The sequence below is a fragment of the Simochromis diagramma genome, unplaced genomic scaffold (assembly GCF_900408965.1).
Source record: "Simochromis diagramma unplaced genomic scaffold, fSimDia1.1 OVJJ01000387.1, whole genome shotgun sequence".
NCBI lineage: Eukaryota > Metazoa > Chordata > Actinopteri > Cichliformes > Cichlidae > Simochromis > Simochromis diagramma.
In genome coordinates this window covers 3,387,613-3,408,841 of record NW_024387152.1, presented here as the reverse complement: position 1 = coordinate 3,408,841, position 21,229 = coordinate 3,387,613, and the positions used below count along the sequence as shown (strand labels likewise).

The window sequence follows — 21,229 nt, the reverse complement described above, 5'->3', positions numbered from 1 at the left end:
ATCAAAAGTTGAGCTCTCGCTGTTTCAGGTACTTTTTTTTGTTCCAAAATGATAGTCCTGTGAAAATAAGTACACACGCCTGGGACAAAAAATGTAAAGCGTTCCACATTTGAAGTCAAGGGAAACAATAAAAAAAAAAAAAAAAAAAAAAGGGGGGGGGAAAACACAGACATTAAGCATTGTGTTTAAAAACAAACTGTGAGTCCCCTTTATGTAATAGCACAGTAAGGTCATGAGGTAGGTAATCAAGCAGAGGCTGCCATATGCTACAGAATGCATTACAATTGCCCTTCATGATGGCACTGAGGCGCTCCATCGGCAGCACCCCGAGCAGTTCCCTGTACCACTGTGTAACAGTAGGAGGCCGACTCTGAACCCATTGAAACAGTACACATCGCCTCGCCAAATGTAAAAGTTTACTTAACAAAAGCATCTGTGCAGAAGACAGAGAGAGCCCTTCTATAGATAGACCCAGAACGAACAGCATAGGGTTCAGTGGGATCGTACGGTGGAAAATAGAGCAAAGCTCTATAGCAATATTCTTCCAAAATCTAGCAATTAAAGGACATTGCCATATGCAGTGGTAATAGGTCCCTACAGCCGTATTGCACTTCACACAAAGAGCAGAAATCTGAGGGTGAATTTTATTTAGGAACTCCGGCGTGCGCTGCAGCCTGTGTAAGATTCTGTACTGGCTTTCCTTTAGTCTGTTACAGGGAAACAATTTCATGGCAGATCTGAAAGTTTTGGACCATGCTTCCGCACCAATTTGAGCTTCGAGGTCGGTTTCCCACCGAACCCTGGCCGTATCAGTGCTTACAAAGTTCAAAGACAACAATTTCCCATAACAAAGAGAAATAAATTTCTTTCTCGTAGTCATTTCCTCGTTAACTTTGAGAAGAAGGCTTTCAACAGGGTTCAAAACTGGTTGATTGGCTGGAAATTTAAGAGAGTTCACATAATGCCTTACTTGCAGGAATCCGAAGAAGTGTTTCTGTGGTAAATCATACTTAACTTGAACCTGATTGAAAGCCATAAAGCTACCCCTTTCGAACAGATCACAAATGAACCTTATATTTTTAGAATACCAATCATCAAATATATTAATGCCAATACCCGGGGGGAAAGCTTTATTCCTAGTTAGGGGCTGCAGTGCACTAGAGAAACCTCTCCTTCCGACGTGGGCAGTAATACTATGCCAGACCTTTAAAGTGGGCATCAAGACGGAATTAGTTCTGACACCAGGAGGGAGGTCCGCCAGGTCAGTGGATAAGAGACTAAGAGGTGAGAGAGGGTCACAGCACCAGGCATCCACCGATGGTTCGCCCCGGTGAAGGAAGGAATGTAACCACCCTGAAATTATTTGTGCGTGGCAAGCCCAGTAGTAATATAAAAAGTTAGGCAGAGCCTGACCCCCCTCATCCGTGGGCAGTTGTAAAATCTGTATCTTTAGTCTAGATTTCTTCCCACGCCATATGAATTTAGAAAGACAACCCTCAATTTCCACGAATGTTTTTCTGTTGATCCTGAGAGGCAACATTTGAATGGGGTATAATATTCTGGGTAGCACATTCATCTTGACAATCTACCCGTCCAAGAAGGGAGGTCAACCACCTATGGGTTTCTTGATTGAGGACAATCGCAAAGTTAGCTGTACAACTCCGCTGTCTGCGACCCCGATACCTAAATAGTGAAACCCGTGTCACACCTGAAAGGAAAATAGGAGGACGTCCCCCTCCCCCGACACCAGTGGCAAGGCTCAGATTTTCATAATTTATTTTACCCCGAGAAGGCCAAATTGTTGATGAATGGTCAGTGCAGAATAGAAGTCTGTTTAGTGAGAAGAGCAAACATCATCTCATAAAGGAAATCTGATCATATCGACAAGGTCACCCCCAATCCCAGGATGTTCTTATAGCCTCTCCTGGTCCAAGTGCAAACAACAGGGGAGAGAGGGGGCCCCTGACAATTTCTATAAGGATAAAGAGTGTAAATGACAACCAAGTGCTGTTAATCAGATGCATTTGCTTGAACTCTCTTATAAATCAGTTTGCTTGTGTGGAGCATTTAGGTATGTTAAACCAAACAACATATCGGCACAAACACCTCATACCAACTGGTGGAGTGATGAACTGTGCTTGTTTTGCAGTCACAGGAGCCTGGGCACCTTGCAGTCATTGAATCGACAATGAACTTCTCTGTATACCAAAGTATTCTAGAGTTAAATGCGAGGCCATTGGTCTGATAGCTAAAGCTTGTCACAAATTGGGTCATGTGACAGAACAATGAGCCTAAACACATCAGCTAATCTGTAACAGAATGACTGAAAAAGAGTCAAGATGTTGCAATGGCCCAGTCAAAGTCCAAACTTCAACCTGATTGAGATGCTGTGGCAGGATTTTAAGAGAGCTCAATGAAGTGAAGCAACTTTAAAAAACAAACAAACAAAACAAACAAAAAACAGTGGGTCAGTATTCCTCCACTATATGCGATTCTGATAAAGCAAAACAAAGCAGAAAGACTTCAAGTTATTGCTGCTACAGGTGGTTCTAGAAGGTACTGAATTATGAGGTGTGTATTAATAGATTTTGAGGTGCTGTAAGACATTTTTTGGGAACCCCGAAATTTGAATAACTTTTTTTAACCTTTAAAGAATGGAGGCTTTGAGACAGTGTGGTCACCCGAATGCCAATCACTCTCATATCTTTTGGACGTGTACACAATTGACCTCATTTTGGGACAGTATATCCAAGTTAACAGATGACATCATGTCCTATGCATCCCTAAGGATCCCAGGATCTTCCTACTGGGTTTGCTACCCAGTGATTTGATTCTAAAAAAGGAAAGATATATTTTTTAAATCCCGTTGATCGCATTTGAAAAGGCCATAACAAGGAAAATCCTTAAGAAGGATCCTTCCCGAGTAGAGCAAGTGCTAGAGATTATAGAGGAAATACATCTGATGGAGAGACTGACTTTCTTTCTACGACTTAAATGTCATCTTTTTCAACAACTTGGACTAAACGGCATAAATATAAGCAAAGGCTTGAAGATTCTGTCACTTAATTCATGATGCTTGGAACAGTGCCCCAATTTGTTCCCCTTTTATTTTTGTTATATTCTTGTCACAATGAAAATTCAAAATAAAAAGTTGCAAAAAAAACCCCTGAGGCTTTGAAAATGAATACAATTAATTGACATTATGATCTAATCCACCCATCCATTCAGCCTAGCTTCTGCTTATCCAAATTCAGGCTGTGGTGGCAGCAGGTTATGCAGGGCCCTTCTTCCCAGCAACACTTTCCACTTCCACATGGGGATTCTGAGGCATCCCCAGGTCTGAAGACAAGAAATACATGCAACAAATTTGAGGTCTACCCCAGGGTCTCCTTCTAGTTGAGTATGCCTGGAAACCATCCAATTGGAAGCCCCCATGAGGCATCCTCACCAGATGTATAAGCCAACTCAATGGAGCCAGTTATAATTTATAATAATTATAAAAATAAATACCATATAAGTAATAATAATGTTTGCTAAATGAGATATTGCAAAAAAAATTGCAAATATTTGTAAAGACTGACCAATAAAAGTCTGCAGGTTACAGTAATTCAGTATCAACTTTGTCCTAATACTAGATTGAGTTAGATACATGGGTGTGTTGTGTTCAGGAGCGCAAGGATTAGCATTTAGGAATCGTTATTGTAGGACCTGTGAACAGTCAGAGTAATAAAAAATAATATCAGCCCTGTCAGACTGGTGAATTAAGATTCTTCATTGTCAGTTTAATTTATTTATACAGGGTTTTTTTTAATGTAAATTAGTTGAAAAGGTGGTGAGGTCACGTGTCTGCGATTCGTTTTAAAGCAGCTTGTAGAGACTTCTTCAGGAAGGTCTCATTTAACATCAGGCAGCTGGACAAGGAGTGTTTGTGTGCAGCAGTCACCTGGAAATGCAATCATTTATACGCAGAAGGTTATCACACACCATTTCATCCACTGTACAGACGTTATCTGTGATCCCAATCTGCATACTTACATCAGTGCTGTATTTGGTGAGTACTGTGAGCATCATTTTTGCAAACTTCACAGACTTTGTGAAACGAGGAGCCTGACTGACGAGCTGTTCTGTGAACTGTGTGAAAAGTTCTTCATTCAAGACAGGCTGTTGGGGGGGAAACAGGCAAAACAGGTGGCTCAGTGGCAGTGAGTATTATGACTAACAGCTCTTGCAGCTCTTTCCCATGAATAATCACCTGGATTACCTTTGAGTCTAGCAAGCTGTGGATAATAGACAGCACTGCCTCACTCCATGCAATCTTCAATGTCATTCTTTAAAAACAAAACATAAAAAAGCAGGAGTGTTAGTCATTTACTACTAACCATGTGTCCGTTATTATGCGAAGCTTCTTTGTCGCAGCAGTTACAAGTGAAAACAGAACGTAACTTTATACTTACTGAACCACCAGCAGTCTGTAGTGACAATCCAGGCAGCTTTCTATCAGTCTGCTTAGCAGCTCAGCCTGTGGAGGCCCTGAAAACAAAACAATGTTCAAAAGGATTAATTCATGCTGGGAGCAAAGCCTGAGTAAAAGGAGCTCTATCACATCAAAGCATCTGTCCTGTTAATGTGTACTTAAACCAGAGCTCTGAATCCATGCCTGCTCTGCTGCTCTGCAACTCTCCGATTTCCCTGAAGCAATCAGTGCACATACACGCTCACCAGCTGGGTCATGAGGTACATCTTTTCAACTGCTTGTTAGCATACATTATCAATCAGTATGAGCAATTGTATCCGTAGAGAGATGAACACATGACCCGCTGAAGTTATAACTGAGCATCGGAGTGAAGAAGAAAGGTTATTTTAGTGACTATGAACGTGACATGGTAGTAGGTGCAAGCTGGGCTGGTCTGAGTATTTCAGAATCTGTTGATCCACTGAAACAGCTGGAATCAGAGGAGAATGGACAGACTGCTTCAAGCTGGGCACGGCAACAGTAATGTAAATAACCACTAATTGCAACCAAGGTATGCAGAAGAGCATCTCTGAATGCACACCACGATGAACTTTGAAGCAGATGGGCTACAGCAGCAGAAGACCACACTGGGTGTCACTCCTGTCAGTAATCTCCAAAAGTTGATTCTGTTCATCTGGACGTAGCGTTTTGTGGGAGAAACGTTTCGTCACTCACCCAAGTGACTTCTTCAGTCTCAGCTGACTGCAGGTTTCCCCAAATCTTATAAACAGTACATTTGCTGTCAGTAATAACAGGAAATGGGCTCAACAACACTGGACAATAGGAGATTGGGAAAAATGTTGCCTGGTCTGATGAGTCTCGATTTCTGCTGCAACATTCAGATGGTAGGGGGAGAATTTGGTGTAAACAACATGAAAACACGGATCCATCCTGTCTCGTATCAACTGGTCAGGCTGGTGGAGATGGCGAAGTGATGCACTTTGCAGAAAAACTGATTGACATGTTGCATCACAGTATTAAGAAAAGTGCAGGACCTATTTATCACTTTTGCACATGTCACACTGCTTTAACCGAGTGCTTGTAAACACCAGACCTTATTAAATCACATACCATCTTAGCATCTGACCAAGATCACAAACCCGAATGAAGGACATCATTAAGTCATTTCTGTAGTCACTTTCAGTGAAACGTTTTCCTTTCATCTCACCTATGTTCTCTTTCTCTAGTACTGGTCCGATTAGAGCCTGGCACACTGGTCTGGGATAGCGGCTACACAGTGATGTCACTGCGGTAACCAGACACCTGGAGGCCGGCTCTGACAGGGACAGCACCTGTAAGGTGAAACAATATTCTGTCAAGATCAAACACAGCAACACATGTTGCTTATTTTTCATATTCGGTGTTATACCTTCTCCAGCAGAAGGCTCTTGATGAGCGTTGCAGCAGTGCTGTAGCTGAGGTCAGGAGAGAGGGCCAAAACACTGCTGCACAGTTTAGGCAGCGCCTGGTCAGGTAAGCCCGGCAAATTCAGCATGCTACATAACACCTCCACCTAAACAGGGCAGGTAAGGACCTGGGTTCAGTCCAATCACAACTGCAGATTATACATAAAATATTGATATATTCTCTGGAACCCAACAGAGACCAATAAGAAAATGACTCTGATACTCACTTAATGGTCCCAACCACTGGTGTCAGTCCTATATTAAATATCTTTTATTCCTCCTATAAATATGATCTTGTTTATAGGAGTGTGTGCTTAAGATACACCCTCAGCTCAGCCCTAAGGATTTTAAATAGTATAACAGATTTAAAAGATTGCCCTACACCTTCATTCTTTTTAATGAACAGCAGGGGGCGACTCTTCTGGTTGCAAAAAGCAACTCTGGTTTCATGTTTAATGTTTAATCGACAGTTTCTATCTTGTTGAATAGTTTTATTTTGTAATTTAAGTCAAATCCACCCGTTTTCGAAGTAAAAGCGCAGGTTAAATTATTGAGGACATACTTGGTTTGAGTCACAGTTGTTCAGCACTTTGAACACATCTGTGGAGCTCTGGTCCCACTGAAACACACAAAAAGAATGACAGTGAGACTGAATGTCACTTACTGTCTGCACTGAATGAGCTAGAAGAAAATAAAATCTTCTTACCTCCGTCTGACTCTCCAACAACTCTTTTATCTGAGGAATACAGACCTAATAAACACAAAAACAGTAAATCAGCTCATCGTTTTACAACTTCTGCTTCTCTAAGGACAAAACAAACATTGGAATTGGCAGAAAGATTTCAGTGTGGAGAGGGTACCCTTCTTTGTATAGTGGTTTTTACCTTTATCTGTTCAGGCAGGCCACCACACGAACTGTCTGAGGCTGGAGTTTCTGCTGCAACATCACTTTCTGGCGCTCCCGGCATTTCCTTGGGAACTCTCAGTTCTTCAGCTGTGACACACTCATTATCATCCATCTTTATCCGTTTACTCTGTGATCCCGTTTCTTCACCATCAGACCCCACGCTGACAAAACTGCCCTTTCTCTTCCTCTGTGTCCCCAGCTCAGATAAATCAGATGTACTCTGGGATTCAAATTCTGCCGTTTGACCACTGAAGCACTTGGTCCATCCTCCAGTTTCAGCAGATCCGATCAAACCCTGGGAGAGCTCCTTTAGTCTTTGGCTGCACGGTGTGGTGTACAGAGGCACCTCACCGTGGGTTTCCAGGTCTCTTTCGAGTTGTCTGCACAGAGCAGTCACCCACGGGTTTGGACGAGAGTCCTGGCTGAGACATTTGATCAGATGGAGTACAGCGGTCCGAGGAAGAACAGAGTGCACCAGGTGGATGAATGACAGCAGGTTTTGTTTAAACAAAGGTGGAAACAGGCAGACTAGTGGTTTGCTAGAAGAGGTAAGGAAAAACCAAAGAAACCGTCAGCTGGTCTCTGAAGTTGTGTAGACAAAGAAAAAGTTCATGTTTAAGAAAAAAAACAGGAGTTAGAAAAAAAACATAAAACTGATTTGTGACTATCAGTATTTATGACACTTTTTTTCACAAATGTAAATCATTTTGGGGGAGATTTGTGCTTGCTAAATACTGATTAAAGGGACTTCTTAGAAAGGAATTTTGTGAATTTTTCTTAATCAGACTGCAATAAAAGCAAGGAAATGTGGCAAAGGACCCCAGATCTAAAACAAAAGAGGTAAGGAAACACTGATTTGATCTTCACCCTACTTTTCACACATGTATGTGTGTTTACCCTAGAATATCTATGTGAATACTAAACTAACTCTACACTGGAGCATTTACGTTCAGTCTAAACGCACACAGCCTGTGGGACTGATGACTTAAGGAGGCAGAGATCCCAACTTATAATTAAACTTTTTTTCTGTGTACTTTACTCACACGGTTAGAAACTCGGTGTCAGCCTCGGTGTGGGTCATTTCGTCTCTGCACAGTGTTTCTATGAAGCCACACAGTGAGCTCTCGGGGTTAGCCCGTTGCTGCCTGTGGAAGACGCCCAGCGCTCTCGAGGCCCCGGAGGTTCCGGACATCAGTGACCGAAGCAGCAGCCTCGACTGCCCGTCAAATCCGCTAAGAAACATGCCGGAGTTCAGACAGCTGTGTGCCCCATCTCCGGGTTTGTCCTTGCCGTCTCTCCCAGACACCTGTGGCTCCATCCCAACCTCACTATACCGCCACTGCTGTTTACATTTCTTCTTCGACACCGGTAAAGGGCTAGATGAGTTCAACATCGCCACCTAGTGGTCAGATGTGCCACTGGCGACACAGCACGATTTATCCTGCGGCGTATACTAGTTGAACAAAAGCCAGAAATTCCTGAATAGAACGAGATTGCCATCATCTCTCAGTCGTTTCCACTTTAAGTCTTTATTTGGAGACCACAGTGGAGCTACTCAACAGCATAGATAAATGTATTTTTGTTTGCTTAAAGGTTAGACTCGTCCAACTAGCCCATATTTACCTTTTTTATAAATTTAAAAAAAAAAGAAAAAAGAATAAAAAATGAAATCCATTACGTGAATTCATTGTATTGTGTGATTTAGGCCCATCCTGACCCCCAGGCCATGTGGGCATACCATTCAGGGAAATACCCCGAATAGCACAAAGCACCAATGAAGAAAACAACACTTTAGTGAGACAAAGTGAATCAATGTTTTATTTTTTGTGTACAGGTACAATTTGGTTAAAAAAAACAGACATAAAATCGTTTGTTCTTGCCAAAACTGAGAAGTGTGTGACAACTAATCATTTTTATACAGATATCAGACATTAGGACAGTACACTTTCTTTTTTTTTTTAACCCTTGGGCAATTAAAACTACCATCTACATAACACTTTAAAAATATCTAAATGGCCCAAGCTACTAGGGAAACGTCTACATTGGCACGCTCAGAAGTTGGAAGAGAAGCTGACAGTTGGCTAAACACTTAACACATAACAGCTGTAGTATTTAAAAAAAAAAAAAAAAAAAAAATTTATAAACCCCAACTAGAAACAAAGGTGTCTTACGCTGAGACCACTAGCCATGAGTTCTGGAGTGTCCAAGTGTGCACAGACTTGGAGACAGGTTCCTGTCTGAATTTAGGAGTCCTTTAAGTGAGATGTACTTTCCACTCGATGATCCTGAGTCAAAGCTACTCGTAGGCTGCTTCAGTAATAATTTCATGAAGACACAGGTTGTTTTTAAAAAGGAAAGAAGGAAAAAAAGAAAAGAAAAAAAAAAAAAGGCAGCAGCCATGCATTTTCCAGGGACCAATGATGGTTATAGACCCCATTCAGTGGTTTCAAACACTGACCAAAAAAAAAAAAGAAAAAAAAAAAAGAGAAAAAAGAAAGGGGGAGGGAGATGAGCACTCAAACTACACTGTTTTAGTAAGGTAAAAAAGTAAATTCAAGGTCGTCATCATCATCATCACCAAGAAGGGTCATGGCTATGAAGAAACTAATTAGATCCACTCCATCATCTTCATCCTCAAAGTCATCTTCTCCAAAATGCTGCAAGGACAAAGAGAGTGAGGGGAGAGTAAATACAACCTCATCTTAGACACTAAGAGGGAGGAGAACGTAAAACACTCACGGATCACCATGTAGTTACCAGAAAGGACGCGCTGTGTCGACTTTTGTCATGTCGGTAAAGGCACTCGCTTTTGAAGGGGCAGCATTGGTATCGAGAGTAGTAGGTGCAGGATTTCTTACTGGAATCAAACAAGAGGCAGCAGGGAGGGCTCAGCTAAATGTTTATACTGGCTTGAGATGACAAGCAATTTTAAAATCTAAATCACAATATTTTTTTTATTTTTTTTTAAGTGAAATATGCACAGGGCTATGAGCAGTATATGCATATTTAATTTGTTGTGCATCAGCATTATAGATCCCCTTTCAATTAATACCTAGAGTTCTCCTTTGCTAAATTTTTCATCATTACTTCTCTCCACACCGATTTCTGTTCCTTTTGCATAAATTTGATTCTAATTGCCATGTTGTAAAAATCTGTGCTGAATCATTCACTCTGTAGCTCCCATTGTTAATTAGTTAGCTATTGCTACACACCTGTGTTTCAGTACTCTTCCTTAGATATGACATCTGCTGCACACTCCATACTGTTAATATCAGATTGACCTATGACCTAATGAAAATCCTGAGAACTGGTGAACTGTGCCGAGTCAAGTATGTACTAATGGTAAAGGGACTTAAAGGCGCAATAAGCAAAAACAAAAGCAAGTTTTTGCAATATGTGGTATGAATCTTCGCCTAATTTGTAGGTTGGGTCCCATTTAACAGCTATTGATTTTTGTATATCTTTATAGCTTAATGCTGAATGGGAGATCTGTAGCAGCCCAAGAGATTTAATTTATTGGGAGGAGTATATTTATTTAAAAAAGAAAACAAAAAAACAAACCTTTAGAAAGCAACTTTGGACCAAGTTACCATGGCCTAACCCATAGGTGTCAAACTCCGGCCATCATTTGGCCCGTGAAGCCATACCAAATTACTATTAGAGCTGGCCTACTGGTATTATACAGCTAATATATATATATATTGTTTAGTATTAAGCTTTGCTTGTTCCATATTCAGTTTTCCAGCAAAACTTATTTGAGTCCATAAGAAAAGATTCATTCTTATATCTGGAGGAAGATTTTTTTTTTTTTTTCAATAAATATTAATGTTAGCCCGCGACTTTGTTCCAGTTTTGAATTTTGGCCCACTGTGTATTTGAGTTTGACACCCCTGGCCTAACCAAATGATTTAGATGAGTAGTTTAATTCAGGAACTTTAATCTACAGCAAGACTCACTATATAATTTTTTTAATCTATCTATAGTAAGAAATCTGAAGAAAAGGCTGGACTATTGAAACTAACATCCACACAACATACCCAGGAAGACAGACTCAAAGGATTTTCTAAACTCTGCAGACATGAGATCTATTCCTCACCTGAATTTTCGCTTGAACTCAGTAATTAGATCTTCCTTTTCTTGTCCTTCAACCCAGTATTTGTGCGGCACATAAAAGGCAGACCTCACGCGGCACTGTGGGCAGCGTCTGAGAAGAGGGAAAAAGTCAATCAGAATCACTTCAAGCCCTCTCTGGTTTTGTCAGATCCTGCTGCCTCTTAAATATTACAGAAACCTACTTTATCACATCCAGGCCGAGGTCTTTGGTCTTCCTCCAGGTCATTATGCATTGTAAACAGAATGAGTGATTGCAGTTGGGCAAGATGCCAAAGACACCGCTTTTCGGATCAGTCTTTTCATACACTTTGTCCATGCAGATCCCACAGGTCACGTCTTTGCTCCTGAGGAAGGCCTCAGTTTCCTCCTCCCTTCCCTGAGAACCAGAAGCTGCAGCGGCAGCCCCATTCTCTGGGGTTTCAGATGGGGAGATCTCCTGAACATTAATAGAAGGCTTTGGGTTCAGCCAAGTTCTCCTGCTGAATGAGCATGCTTAAGATAACGCAGTCAAATTAAATGCAAACCTCATTTCTTCCATCGCAGGCACCTGCTTCAGCAGCCTCTGAGCTTTGAGACGATCCCAGACCAGATTCTGCAGAGGAAAAGCAAATTAATTAGATCAACTTCTACGTTCAGTTCCATCTACAAAATCATGCAATACCTTCTGACTGCTCCTCAGCGATATTCGCTGGCAGGTGCCCAGTGTCGCATTGAGGGTTTGAGGTATCAGCTGCCAACTCTGATCTGCTGCACTCTTGCTCAGATGTCACCTCAGCTTGCAGAACTGCAGGTTCTGACCCTCGCCTATCAGGTGACGCGTGAGCCACACTGGAGGAGGAGACCGTAGGTACTGAAGCCCTTCTTCCTGCAACAGTTGTGCCAGCTTCAGACTGAAGAACATGGAAAAACCTAGCAGAGAAAAAAAATATAAGGGATTAAATGATGGATTTGCTTAAATAATAAACATGGGGGAGGGGGGGGCAGCTTACCTGCAGCGCTCACCATACCAGCATCCACCTTTCTGATAATACCGACATATTTGGGATGAGTGTATGGTTGGCCATTCATGACGATAATTGCATCTTGAACCAAATCTGCAAGAGCCATTTATGAAACGCCTGCAATGAGGTGAAAACCACAAATTCAAAGTAAATTTCTGCCACAAACTTTTTTCTTTTTTTTTTTTTAAAGTAGCAAGATTGGTTTTACATGCCGCTCCAGTGATTTGAACTGTATGACTGCTAGTGTTTATAGGGTTATTTAGAATTCAAGTTCATAACGATGAGCCGCTGGTATTTTATTCTTTATAAGTGAAGATGCTCAGATTTTTATTGAGTGTAACCAGAAAGTATAGGATTAGGAGTGGATCAGACAGCTCAGGCTGAGGTGTTTGGAGACAAAGTTTGAGAAGCAAGGATGAGCTGTTTGGACATGTGAGTGAGCTGCTCTGGCCAAGCCTGAAGGAAGAAGCTGAAAAGAGTAGTCGAGCCGTTTTTATAGTTTAGTAAATTCTTACAGGTGGGAGAGAGACTGAAAGCCCTGCCTGACATTAACCAATTTTTTTTTATTTTAATTTTTTTTGACGTAGTAAAAATAAAAATAATCTGACTTGAGCCTCAACTGCAGAACACATTACAAAGTAAAGAGCGAAAATTTTATACGTTGAAACAACATCGGTACTGTATATGCACATCATTAAACAGCTTCAAAAACCGTATTTGTCAATAATAATAATCATCGTCTACTGACGCGTTTCTGGATTAACTGACGGAGAAGGGCCAAATCCGACACAGAAGTGCGGTCGTAAATCCCACTTACCAACAGCCACTAACTCAGTTAGCTCAAGTTTTGGCTAACATTTCAACATTATATTTAGTCACCTAGCAACACAAAATTTGTACGAATGTACTCACACAGCAACATGGTCTACCACACTTTCTTCCTAAATTGATGTAATCAAAAGTCACTATTTCACTTTAACGCGTATATTAGAACGCCACACGAAGGCATTAAACTCTGACAAGCTATTTCTCGGTGCTTGGTCCACACTTTCCTCATTTCTAGCCCACTCTGAGGGGCTGCTTACCGACAAATGTTTCCACTACGAGCCGAGTCCATCCTCCGTGTGTTTTGAACGAGCCGCCGCCAAGCCTTCACCATCCACGTTATCTAAATAGTTGACAGCTGGTTCCTCTTACCAATTAACCTGGCAACGAACCAATAGAAACGTGACGCTGACGTCAGCACGTTACGCACTCCATTCAGAGAGTTTATTGAAGGACGCCAATCACAGCAGGGAGCAACTTGAAAGAGTTGTATGATCCACCTCATGATAAAAAAAAATTCCAACAAAATAAAAAATAAAACAAAAATAAACCGAGAAAATCACCGTTGCCGCTTCTAATCAAGTTTATAAGTGAGAAATCACTAAACTAAACGTGCAGATAGGTTACATGTGACCATTAAGAAGAAATCATTTCAAGTTTTGAACAAATATGTCAGTCCATCACTTACACAGGCATAGAGGTAGCTTACATCAACTTCTTTTTTTTCCTTTCTGTTTTTGGTGTAATTGCTCCTTTGCCAACTTGGCACACTGCACACCAGCCAGTAACATCAGGATTTCAATGTGTAGCAGGAATTTAAGGCAAAAATAATATATGTCAAGGATTAGATGAAACAGCGGAATAATGTCACAGATCATACATTAGAGGTAGATAGGGATCAAGACAGAATAAGAGCAAAAGAGGAGACCTGTGCTCACACCAGCAGGGACAGTAACAACAGAAAAGGGGAAGAAATGATTAGAAACGTCTGGATCCTGGCTACAGTATCGCAAGGCTTTTACACTCTATGCCTCACCTTTCAAGACACATCAGCCTGTACATAAAAAGAGCATTAATCTAGGACCGTGTCTATCTCCAATACAAAAGCACCCTACGATATTGGAAGATGTTCAATTTTCATCAAGTATCCCAGTAATAATGACATGGTTAAAAATGCTGGCTTAAGGTAATTCCTGCACATGAAACCATAAAATCCAAACTCCTCATTGGGGAGAGGTTTGATGGTATTCTTGGTGATATATTTGGTACAGTCTAAAACTAAAACAGGCAGGCATGTAATATGAAAGAACACATATGAACTAATATATGAAACAAGTTGATAAATTCATGTTTTGCCCTTAGAAATACAATCAAAAACTACAAATAATTTGTTACAGAATTACAAAGAATAACCTAACAAATATATTTAAATGGTAAATTCATTATATTTTGGATATCAAAAGGAAGAAAGAAAACATGCTGTCCCTTGTACTTCAATGGGTCATGTATGTATGCGTGTATAGTGTCAGATTCAGAAATAAAATCTTTGCAGCACAGTCCAACAGTTCACACTTGGCTAGATGGCTTTAAGACAAAACCTAAATAAACTGGATCTCACATTTATTGACAAATGGCAAAATGGTATTGCACACATTGCTGCATTAAGAGAGAGCTCTACACTGCTGGAGCCAGCCCAGTTTGTGTTCTTTATACCAAATGGCAAAGTGGTGGTCAGTGATAATGATGATGATGATGAAGACGATGATGTAAACAAATACCAGCTGCTGCATCTCTCCCGTCAGTTAAGTCTGAAAACACAATACAATCACTTGTTTGTTTGAACGGTGCCACTGGTGTGAGAATGTGAAATGCTTTCCCTTTGCAGCACAAACACAGAGCTGAGGGGAGCGAGGATGAGCTCCCTCTGCACACTGCTCTGGGGTCAGCTTCGCTAACAGGATGAAACAGGAGCAGCCTCATTGAGAAAACATATCATTCTTCCTGTTACGTGACCGTTGTGGGAAACTGGGACTCGCAGCAAATGATTCCAGATGCTCGTCACATGCACGCGCACACAAACACACGCATAACTGTGCTGAGGGTTACGCTGACACTGCGAAGACTCTGCTGATTGTATTAGCACTACCAGGTGAATTTGCCTCATCTGCACCTTAGAAATCCATCCCGTACTACAGTGCTTGTACTGAATGCAGTGTTTCATTATAAAATTCAGTCTGTAACAGTATTGCTAAAAGCAGTTTGTGCTGGAGACTGCTAATACATGTCCTTGTAGATCTCCTGTAGTAGAGGGTGGAGCGAGGTCTCCGACTCAGTCTTTTTGATCTTTTGGACGAGCTGAGCGTTCTCTGTAACCAGCTGACGGAGGTCAGCCATCTTCTGAAGCAGTTTTGGGAAGAGGTAGACAGAGTCAGAGTGATTTGCGTGGAGGTGAAGGTCCAGGGCCTGGAGGATGTTGTCCTGACTCTGCTCCACCTGCTTCACGTTCATTAGCCCGGGACGATCTAGTGCAAAAAGAGGAAAAAGCCTGTGATGAGTCACAATTTATGCTGGGCAAACAAGACATGCAAAGACAAGTTAAAACCCGTTTTAGAATCTTACTGGCATGTAGCAACATGATAGATAACCAGTAGCTGTTATGTGGCTGGTTATAGACAATTTCTTTCTGGTGGAACCAGCCCCGAAAACAGACACCCTCTCTACTTTTAAGATTAGCCTTAAAACATTGCTCTATGACAAAGCTTATAGTTACAACTGGATCAGCTGAACAACCCCTTAGTTGTGCTGCTACAGGCTCAGTGATTACTTCTAAATCACTGTCTTATCTTTTTCTGGATGCTATAAGACTCGAACCTTGATTGTACCTTCTAACAGTTTCAATGCAGCACTTTCAAAGAGGTTTCAAGAGCTACAGACACACTTCACAAGATTTGAATCTTCATACTTGACCAGAAAGCTGCTCAGGCTCACCTCCACAGAGAATAATGGCAGCAACAAACAAGGCCAGATCACTGTCATCCAGCTCCAGAGCATTGAACTTAACAGCAAACTCAAACTTTGGCTCCATGATCTCACTGAAGGGCTTCCGTAAGCTGCGCAGAAACTCCCGTGTCACAAAGCCTTTGCCATTGGCCACCAACAGTCCATCTTTGTTCATGAGAGATGGCAGCATGGCAAAAATAGCCTCGTGCACACCATACTTTAACAAAGTCACCTGCAGTAAGCACACAAACAGCTGTTTATTTGTGCTTTCCTAAACTTGGATATACTAATAATTCTTTGTTATATGAGACAGCGGCTTACCTGGTCATTAAGGAAGAGGTCCACAAACCCTGGAATGCACTTGGCAAACTCTGTAAGCTCTCGCACGGTCTCCACCGTGGTGCACTGACAGCGGTAGAACACATGAACCCCAATCTCCTTGGCCAGAGGCGCACCTGGAGTTAACTGGCTCCACACCAAACCACTCTCTGCTTTCCAGAGGGTGTCCACATCGTAGATCACAAATGGCTAAAAGGAAAATGCATTAAAGGGTGAAAGGTCTGAGGGAAAAATTCACATAACTGAGTTTTGGATAAATCCAAGCACGGCTGAAAGACAGGAACATACTGAGGTGCTGCTGGTTTTGCCCATCAAGATGCTGCGGGCTCTCTTCTTGGTCATACTGAGGTTCTTCAGGTAGGCTGTATTGACTTGTTTGGCTAAAGTCTTCAGGTCTGAGCCACCTGGTTTGCTGACGTCCAGCTCCTCTGCGAGTATGCCTGCCACCAGCTTCTTCCTCTCCGCCTCAGGCATTCGTCCATATCTGATTGCTGAGCAAAAACACCCACAGAGACGGTGTTACTCTGAGAGGATATTTGCAACACTAATGAGTTCTGAAACCTCTTTGTGTTTTGGAACAACTCAGAGCATTAACAATGCAACACACCATCCATGTGCTACAAAAGATTGGAAAGGCTTTGACATGAAAACAGCAGATTTGTTTCCTCCTTTAGACACAATAAAACTCTTGGATCTCTCAGGCAGCCCATCTTCAGCTGGTCAAGAACGCAGAAGCTAGCCTGGCTTCAGGTGAAATTCAAATTCATTTTAAGATTTTATTACTAGCATATAACGTCCTACATGGCCAGACTCATTCCTGTATAGCAGATATGATGACAGCTTATTCCAGCAGTTGGCCTTTCTGATCGTCTCATCCGGGTCTTTTAACTGATCCATGCTCTTATTTTAAAGCTAGTGATGACCACACTTTTGAGGCTGTCTCCCCTAAACTCTAGAACAGCCTTCGTCAGCACATCAGGTTGGCTGAATCTGTGGTTTGTTTTAAACAACTGCCCATTATTTTTGGCTCTTGTTCTTCTAATGCGTGTATAGAAGTGCACATGCAAGAATGAATGCATGACCACATGTTTGACTTTACATTTCTATGACTGGACATGCACAGTTATCTTTAATGTGCGGTTTTACTCAAACAGTGAAGCACTTTGTAACTGTGTTTTAAAAACTGCTATACAAATAAACTGATCATCATCTTAGTATTTTCAGTGAATCTCAGAAAACGCTTAAGCCCTCACCATCGTGGGACATTCCCAAAGACAGGCACTTCTGGAAGCGACAATATTGGCACTTGTTACGATTTTTCTTCTGAATCTTGCAGGAACGCTCACAGCGCTCATATTCCAGCTTCATCCGCACAGTACGCCGGAAAAAGCCCTGCACAAAGCAAAGCACATCTAGTTAAGCAACTCACACAGTTGGGGGGGGGCACAGAACTTCCCACTCAATAATCTGTTGTGGGTAAAAGAAAAAATGTTTTACCTTGCATCCTTCACAGGCATGTACGCCGTAGTGGAAGCCAGAGGCCTTGTCCCCGCAGACCTTACACTCCACACTGATCCCGGAGCTTGTGCTGTCCTCTTGGCCCAAACGCAGCTGTTCTGAGAGCGAAGGTGATGAGGTATGGGACAGGTCTGCATATAACAAAAAATAATAGCATTTCAGTTCAAGTACATCTTGTGAAAATTTCAGAGAGTGGAAAGTCTTACCTGTGTAGCTCGATGATGCGCTGCTGTTTTGCTTGTTGCCACTGTTCTCCTGATCTTCCCCTTCTTTCCGTCTCTTCTTCTGGTCCCTTTTCGGGTATTTAGAAGCAGGGACTACCTCCTTCTCCTCCTTTTCCTCCTCATCTTCACTCTCCCTGCGCTTTAACTCTTTCAGATCTGCCACCTCGGAGACGCTTGTCGCACCACAACTGTCCGAGCCTACAGACTCTGCCTGCGGTGGCGTCCACCTGACGTCAGCTGCGTCCTGGGGGCACTTTGGCTCACAGTAGCCGTTCACCCCGTCATGCTCCTCTGGGGCAGTTTGTTGAAACCCGTCCATGGTTCCTGTTGCAGCTGATTCAGCAGCTCATCTCCTGTCACGTAGCCACCATAGTTGCACTATTTAAAAACAGAATCAATCTACTTGAAATACACCTTACTAAAAAAATATATCTGTTAACATGAGGTTTATTTACACAACTAGAAAGAATAGCTAATCACACTTTAGAGCCCACATATCATCAAGGGTTCCATTTAATCCAGCATGCCAGCGGTTAAGAGTCCAGTTTCAGCTTGCCATAACAAACCAACAAAGCCAAAATAGAGCCCTATTTTTTTTTTAAACAAGCACACGGGTGAAACTCACATAAGTCTTGTATTCAGTTTAGTATAGCAATAATAAATGAGATGAATGCTGTTCAGTAATCTTCAACAGAGTTTGTTTAGGTGCCTTTCAGTCAGTTAGGTTTTGTTATAACAGCCAGGGAATGTCTTTTAAAGAAATAAGCTCATGACCTGAGACACAGATGTTATGGAATCATGCCTCAGTTACTTCAAAGCCAACAGAACAGACAGACAAGACAATAATAAGGATATATCTACATTTTCAATCCTGATTTAAAACATCACAGAGCACTTTACAGGAATATTAACACAGACACTGTTTGGGGTAACTGTTGCTAGGTTCGGTTAGATTTAAATACTTTATTATAAATAAAAGATTGATTTGCTTATTTGCAGCACTGTCCAGAAAAGCCTGTACATACATCCAGAGATGCCATCTCAGTATTACTCAGTAATTACGTATTAGTTAGCAGCATGTAGAACGAAGCCGTGTCTAACAGTCACACTTAAACAGGGGTTTTCCTGGCTCAAAAAGGGTGGACTGTGCACATAAGGACAAGTGGTCTGCAAATAGTTCAGACGAAAAGTTTTCTGTTACCTGCATTTTCCTGTTATCTTTTGGCCTTTTTATGAACCAAAAATGTATTTTTAAATAAAGAAAAATCAAACACCACTTGAATAAACATGTTAAAAATCACAGTCCTGCGAGCTTTCCCTTTATTGGAAGGTCAAAACCTCTTTGGTAACCACTGTAAGTTCAAAGCAAAAAGCTACTTTCAGCTTCTCCCTTATTCATAATAAGTTGCCACAGCGGGTAGCCTCTTCAGCAGATTTTTTTCCTCCTCCAGATGGCAAAAGGACTGCCACTCATATAGTGCCTTTCTACTTAATTTGAGCCCTCAAAACACTTTCTACTACAAGTATCATTTGCCTAATAACACACACACACACACACACATATATATATATATATATATATATGTAAAATTTTGCATTACTTCACATAATAAGATGTTTAGTATATGCCTGTGGTACCTTTAACAAAGTTATTTTTTATAGTAGATTATATGGAGATTATCTATTCTTTATGCAGCTGCAACACAATGATTTTCATTGCGGGATAGAGTATCTATCAATTTGTGCACCGGTGTGGAAAAAAAGAAGCTGAAATACTACTTTCAAAATCTTCAGTTTTATAATGAATATTCATTTATTTTGCCCGTGGAACATAACAAAAGCAAGAATTTCACAACCGCTGCATCACTTTTAATCAAAATAAGGGCCCACCGCATTTCCAGCACAGTTCAGCCAGTAGATCGTAATAGTAAGGGCACTAACTTTACCTCTAACCGAGCTTGAAGACATCTGTATTATTGTTTGCCTCACTTGCGATGGGGTGCGGGGGGTATTTGGCGGCTGCTTTTAAAGGAACAGGGTGCATGCACTATGTACACACTGAGCAGTGCAGCTTGCTGATGGAGGCGGTGGGGGAGAGGGCTTTGGGTTGAGGGTTACAATTTTTTTTTCTACCCCGGGGCCCTCTAGCGGATTAAAAAGTCCTTGTTTGTAGCTGTGCCTTAACAAACAGCTACAGTGTTTACATATTAGAAATAAATGTTGTTGTTTTTTTTCCATAAAGGACACACTCATTGTGATTCAAAGGCTACGCGCTGTTTTCATAATGCTTAACACCAAATTAGGGGTGTTAGGACTTGTCCAGTAGACAACCTGTCACACTGGTTCTCGGAAGTCTCTGCTAACATTACCGTGTAACTGCATGAGTCACTGACAGGACTGTAACTGGATACAAGCGTTTGAAAAATGAAAGGACAACCGAGTTACAGACATGGCTGCCGCCAAACTTTCTTATCTCACTTAAAGTTTAAACTGTATAGGCTTTAAAACTGAGCTCGTTCAGCCGTCGGCTCGGTTAGCAGCTAGTTAGCCACTACCTTGAATTGTGACTGAGTCCTACTATCAGCTAGCCGTTAGCACGGCTGACCCAAATTCCCGTTTGTGCCTTTAAATCACGTTAGCTATCCTACCAGGTTAACTTACCTCTCCCGGTTGTGCTGCTGCTTCAGAAGATGTTTATGCCTCCCGGCTGAGGTAAACAAGCCACAAAAGCAGTCCCGAGTCCTGTCCCGGATCGATCGGCTGTTGACAAGTTTGTTTGCTTGAAGCTGGAGTTAGCGATCTGACGTTAGCTCTTGCTGTAAGCTAACTACTATAAACTTAGACCGAGTCAGGCCTCCGTCCATGTAGAAACCGGGCTGACGAGACGGGAAAAACAATGTGGAAATCTTTGTGGGCTACCATGTCACATGCAAATAAGTGGAGTTAACTAGTAATCCCTCCCCGAGTCTATCCCTGGCTTTGCTTTTACTCTGCTTTGGTTTGGTTTGCTTCACTCCCCTCTCTCCTCCCCCTCCTTCTCCCTCGTCACATGCCACAGCACAGCGCCCCCGCTGCACACATACACACAGAGCGCACAACCGACTGGATGTAACTACTGCAAACAGAAGAGTCAAGGTCTCGGTTGAGTTGTTTTTGACATGGACATATATTCAGCTTTGACTGACATTGACCGCATCTGCCTTAATGGAGACACACAAAGAGCACGTGGCTGAAATCCGTGTGGGAAAATGTGCGATTTATAACTGTAGAGACTGAACTGGGCTGCACGCTTTTGAATCTGAATGAAATGGGCTATTGTTACTCTCCACTACCAATCAAAGAGCCTTTGAGGAAATAAACATGCCTTACAACTAGTTTATACA

The 21,229-nt window shown here is 41.8% G+C and overlaps 3 protein-coding genes across 6 annotated transcripts; all 3 read right to left on the bottom strand.

The window, feature by feature from the left end:
* Positions 1–3,108: 3,108 nt before the first annotated feature.
* On the bottom strand, positions 3,109–8,234 carry fance (FA complementation group E). 2 transcript variants are annotated; one of them, XM_040047888.1, is made up of 10 exons: positions 7,870–8,234; positions 6,804–7,365; positions 6,626–6,670; positions 6,482–6,538; positions 5,883–6,026; positions 5,682–5,805; positions 4,455–4,530; positions 4,253–4,328; positions 4,036–4,161; positions 3,109–3,943 (listed from the first exon to the last, which is right to left on the bottom strand). In XM_040047888.1, exons 1-10 carry the CDS (start codon positions 8,217–8,219, stop codon positions 3,839–3,841), a joined length of 1,665 nt encoding a protein of 554 aa, XP_039903822.1. In that variant the 5' UTR covers positions 8,220–8,234; the 3' UTR covers positions 3,109–3,838. The 2 variants fall into 2 exon arrangements, with proteins under 2 accessions (XP_039903822.1, XP_039903823.1); XM_040047889.1 differs by having other exon boundaries at positions 4,262–4,328.
* A 541-nt stretch (positions 8,235–8,775) lies between these two features.
* On the bottom strand, positions 8,776–13,155 carry mkrn4 (makorin, ring finger protein, 4). Of its 3 annotated transcripts, none has more exons than XM_040047604.1 (8): positions 13,026–13,155; positions 11,929–12,057; positions 11,601–11,848; positions 11,464–11,531; positions 11,122–11,375; positions 10,923–11,030; positions 9,584–9,683; positions 8,776–9,483 (listed from the first exon to the last, which is right to left on the bottom strand). In XM_040047604.1, exons 1-8 carry the CDS (start codon positions 13,097–13,099, stop codon positions 9,358–9,360), a joined length of 1,107 nt encoding a protein of 368 aa, XP_039903538.1. In that variant the 5' UTR covers positions 13,100–13,155; the 3' UTR covers positions 8,776–9,357. The 3 variants fall into 3 exon arrangements, with proteins under 3 accessions (XP_039903538.1, XP_039903540.1, XP_039903539.1); XM_040047605.1 differs by having other exon boundaries at positions 9,366–9,483; positions 9,566–9,683; XM_040047606.1 differs by lacking the exon at positions 9,584–9,683.
* Positions 13,156–13,330: 175 nt separating this feature from the next.
* Positions 13,331–20,880, bottom strand: ppardb (peroxisome proliferator-activated receptor delta b). The gene is made up of 8 exons (XM_040047603.1): positions 20,508–20,880; positions 17,829–18,224; positions 17,602–17,753; positions 17,358–17,496; positions 16,393–16,595; positions 16,087–16,293; positions 15,754–15,997; positions 13,331–15,287 (listed from the first exon to the last, which is right to left on the bottom strand). Exons 2-8 carry the CDS (start codon positions 18,163–18,165, stop codon positions 15,040–15,042), a joined length of 1,530 nt encoding a protein of 509 aa, XP_039903537.1. The 5' UTR covers positions 18,166–18,224; positions 20,508–20,880; the 3' UTR covers positions 13,331–15,039.
* Positions 20,881–21,229: the final 349 nt, after the last annotated feature.

Coding starts and splice junctions, on each gene's coding strand:
- fance (XM_040047888.1), bottom strand. CDS start 8,219: ATGTTGAACTCATCTAGCCCTTTACCGGTGTCGAAGAAGAAATGTAAA. Junction 6,671..6,803: donor GCCTGCCTGAACAGATAAAG/GTAAAAACCACT, acceptor TGTGTTTATTAG/GTCTGTATTCCTCAGATAAA. Junction 6,027..6,481: donor ACAACTGTGACTCAAACCAA/GTATGTCCTCAA, acceptor TGCCCTGTTTAG/GTGGAGGTGTTATGTAGCAT.
- mkrn4 (XM_040047604.1), bottom strand. CDS start 13,099: ATGGTGAAGGCTTGGCGGCGGCTCGTTCAAAACACACGGAGGATGGAC. Junction 11,532..11,600: donor CGCTGAGGAGCAGTCAGAAG/GTATTGCATGAT, acceptor TTTCCTCTGCAG/AATCTGGTCTGGGATCGTCT. Junction 11,376..11,463: donor CCTGCGATGGAAGAAATGAG/GTTTGCATTTAA, acceptor ATTAATGTTCAG/GAGATCTCCCCATCTGAAAC.
- ppardb (XM_040047603.1), bottom strand. CDS start 18,165: ATGGACGGGTTTCAACAAACTGCCCCAGAGGAGCATGACGGGGTGAAC. Junction 16,294..16,392: donor GCAAAACCAGCAGCACCTCA/GTATGTTCCTGT, acceptor TTTTCCTTTTAG/CCATTTGTGATCTACGATGT. Junction 15,998..16,086: donor ACCTCTTCCTTAATGACCAG/GTAAGCCGCTGT, acceptor TGCTTACTGCAG/GTGACTTTGTTAAAGTATGG.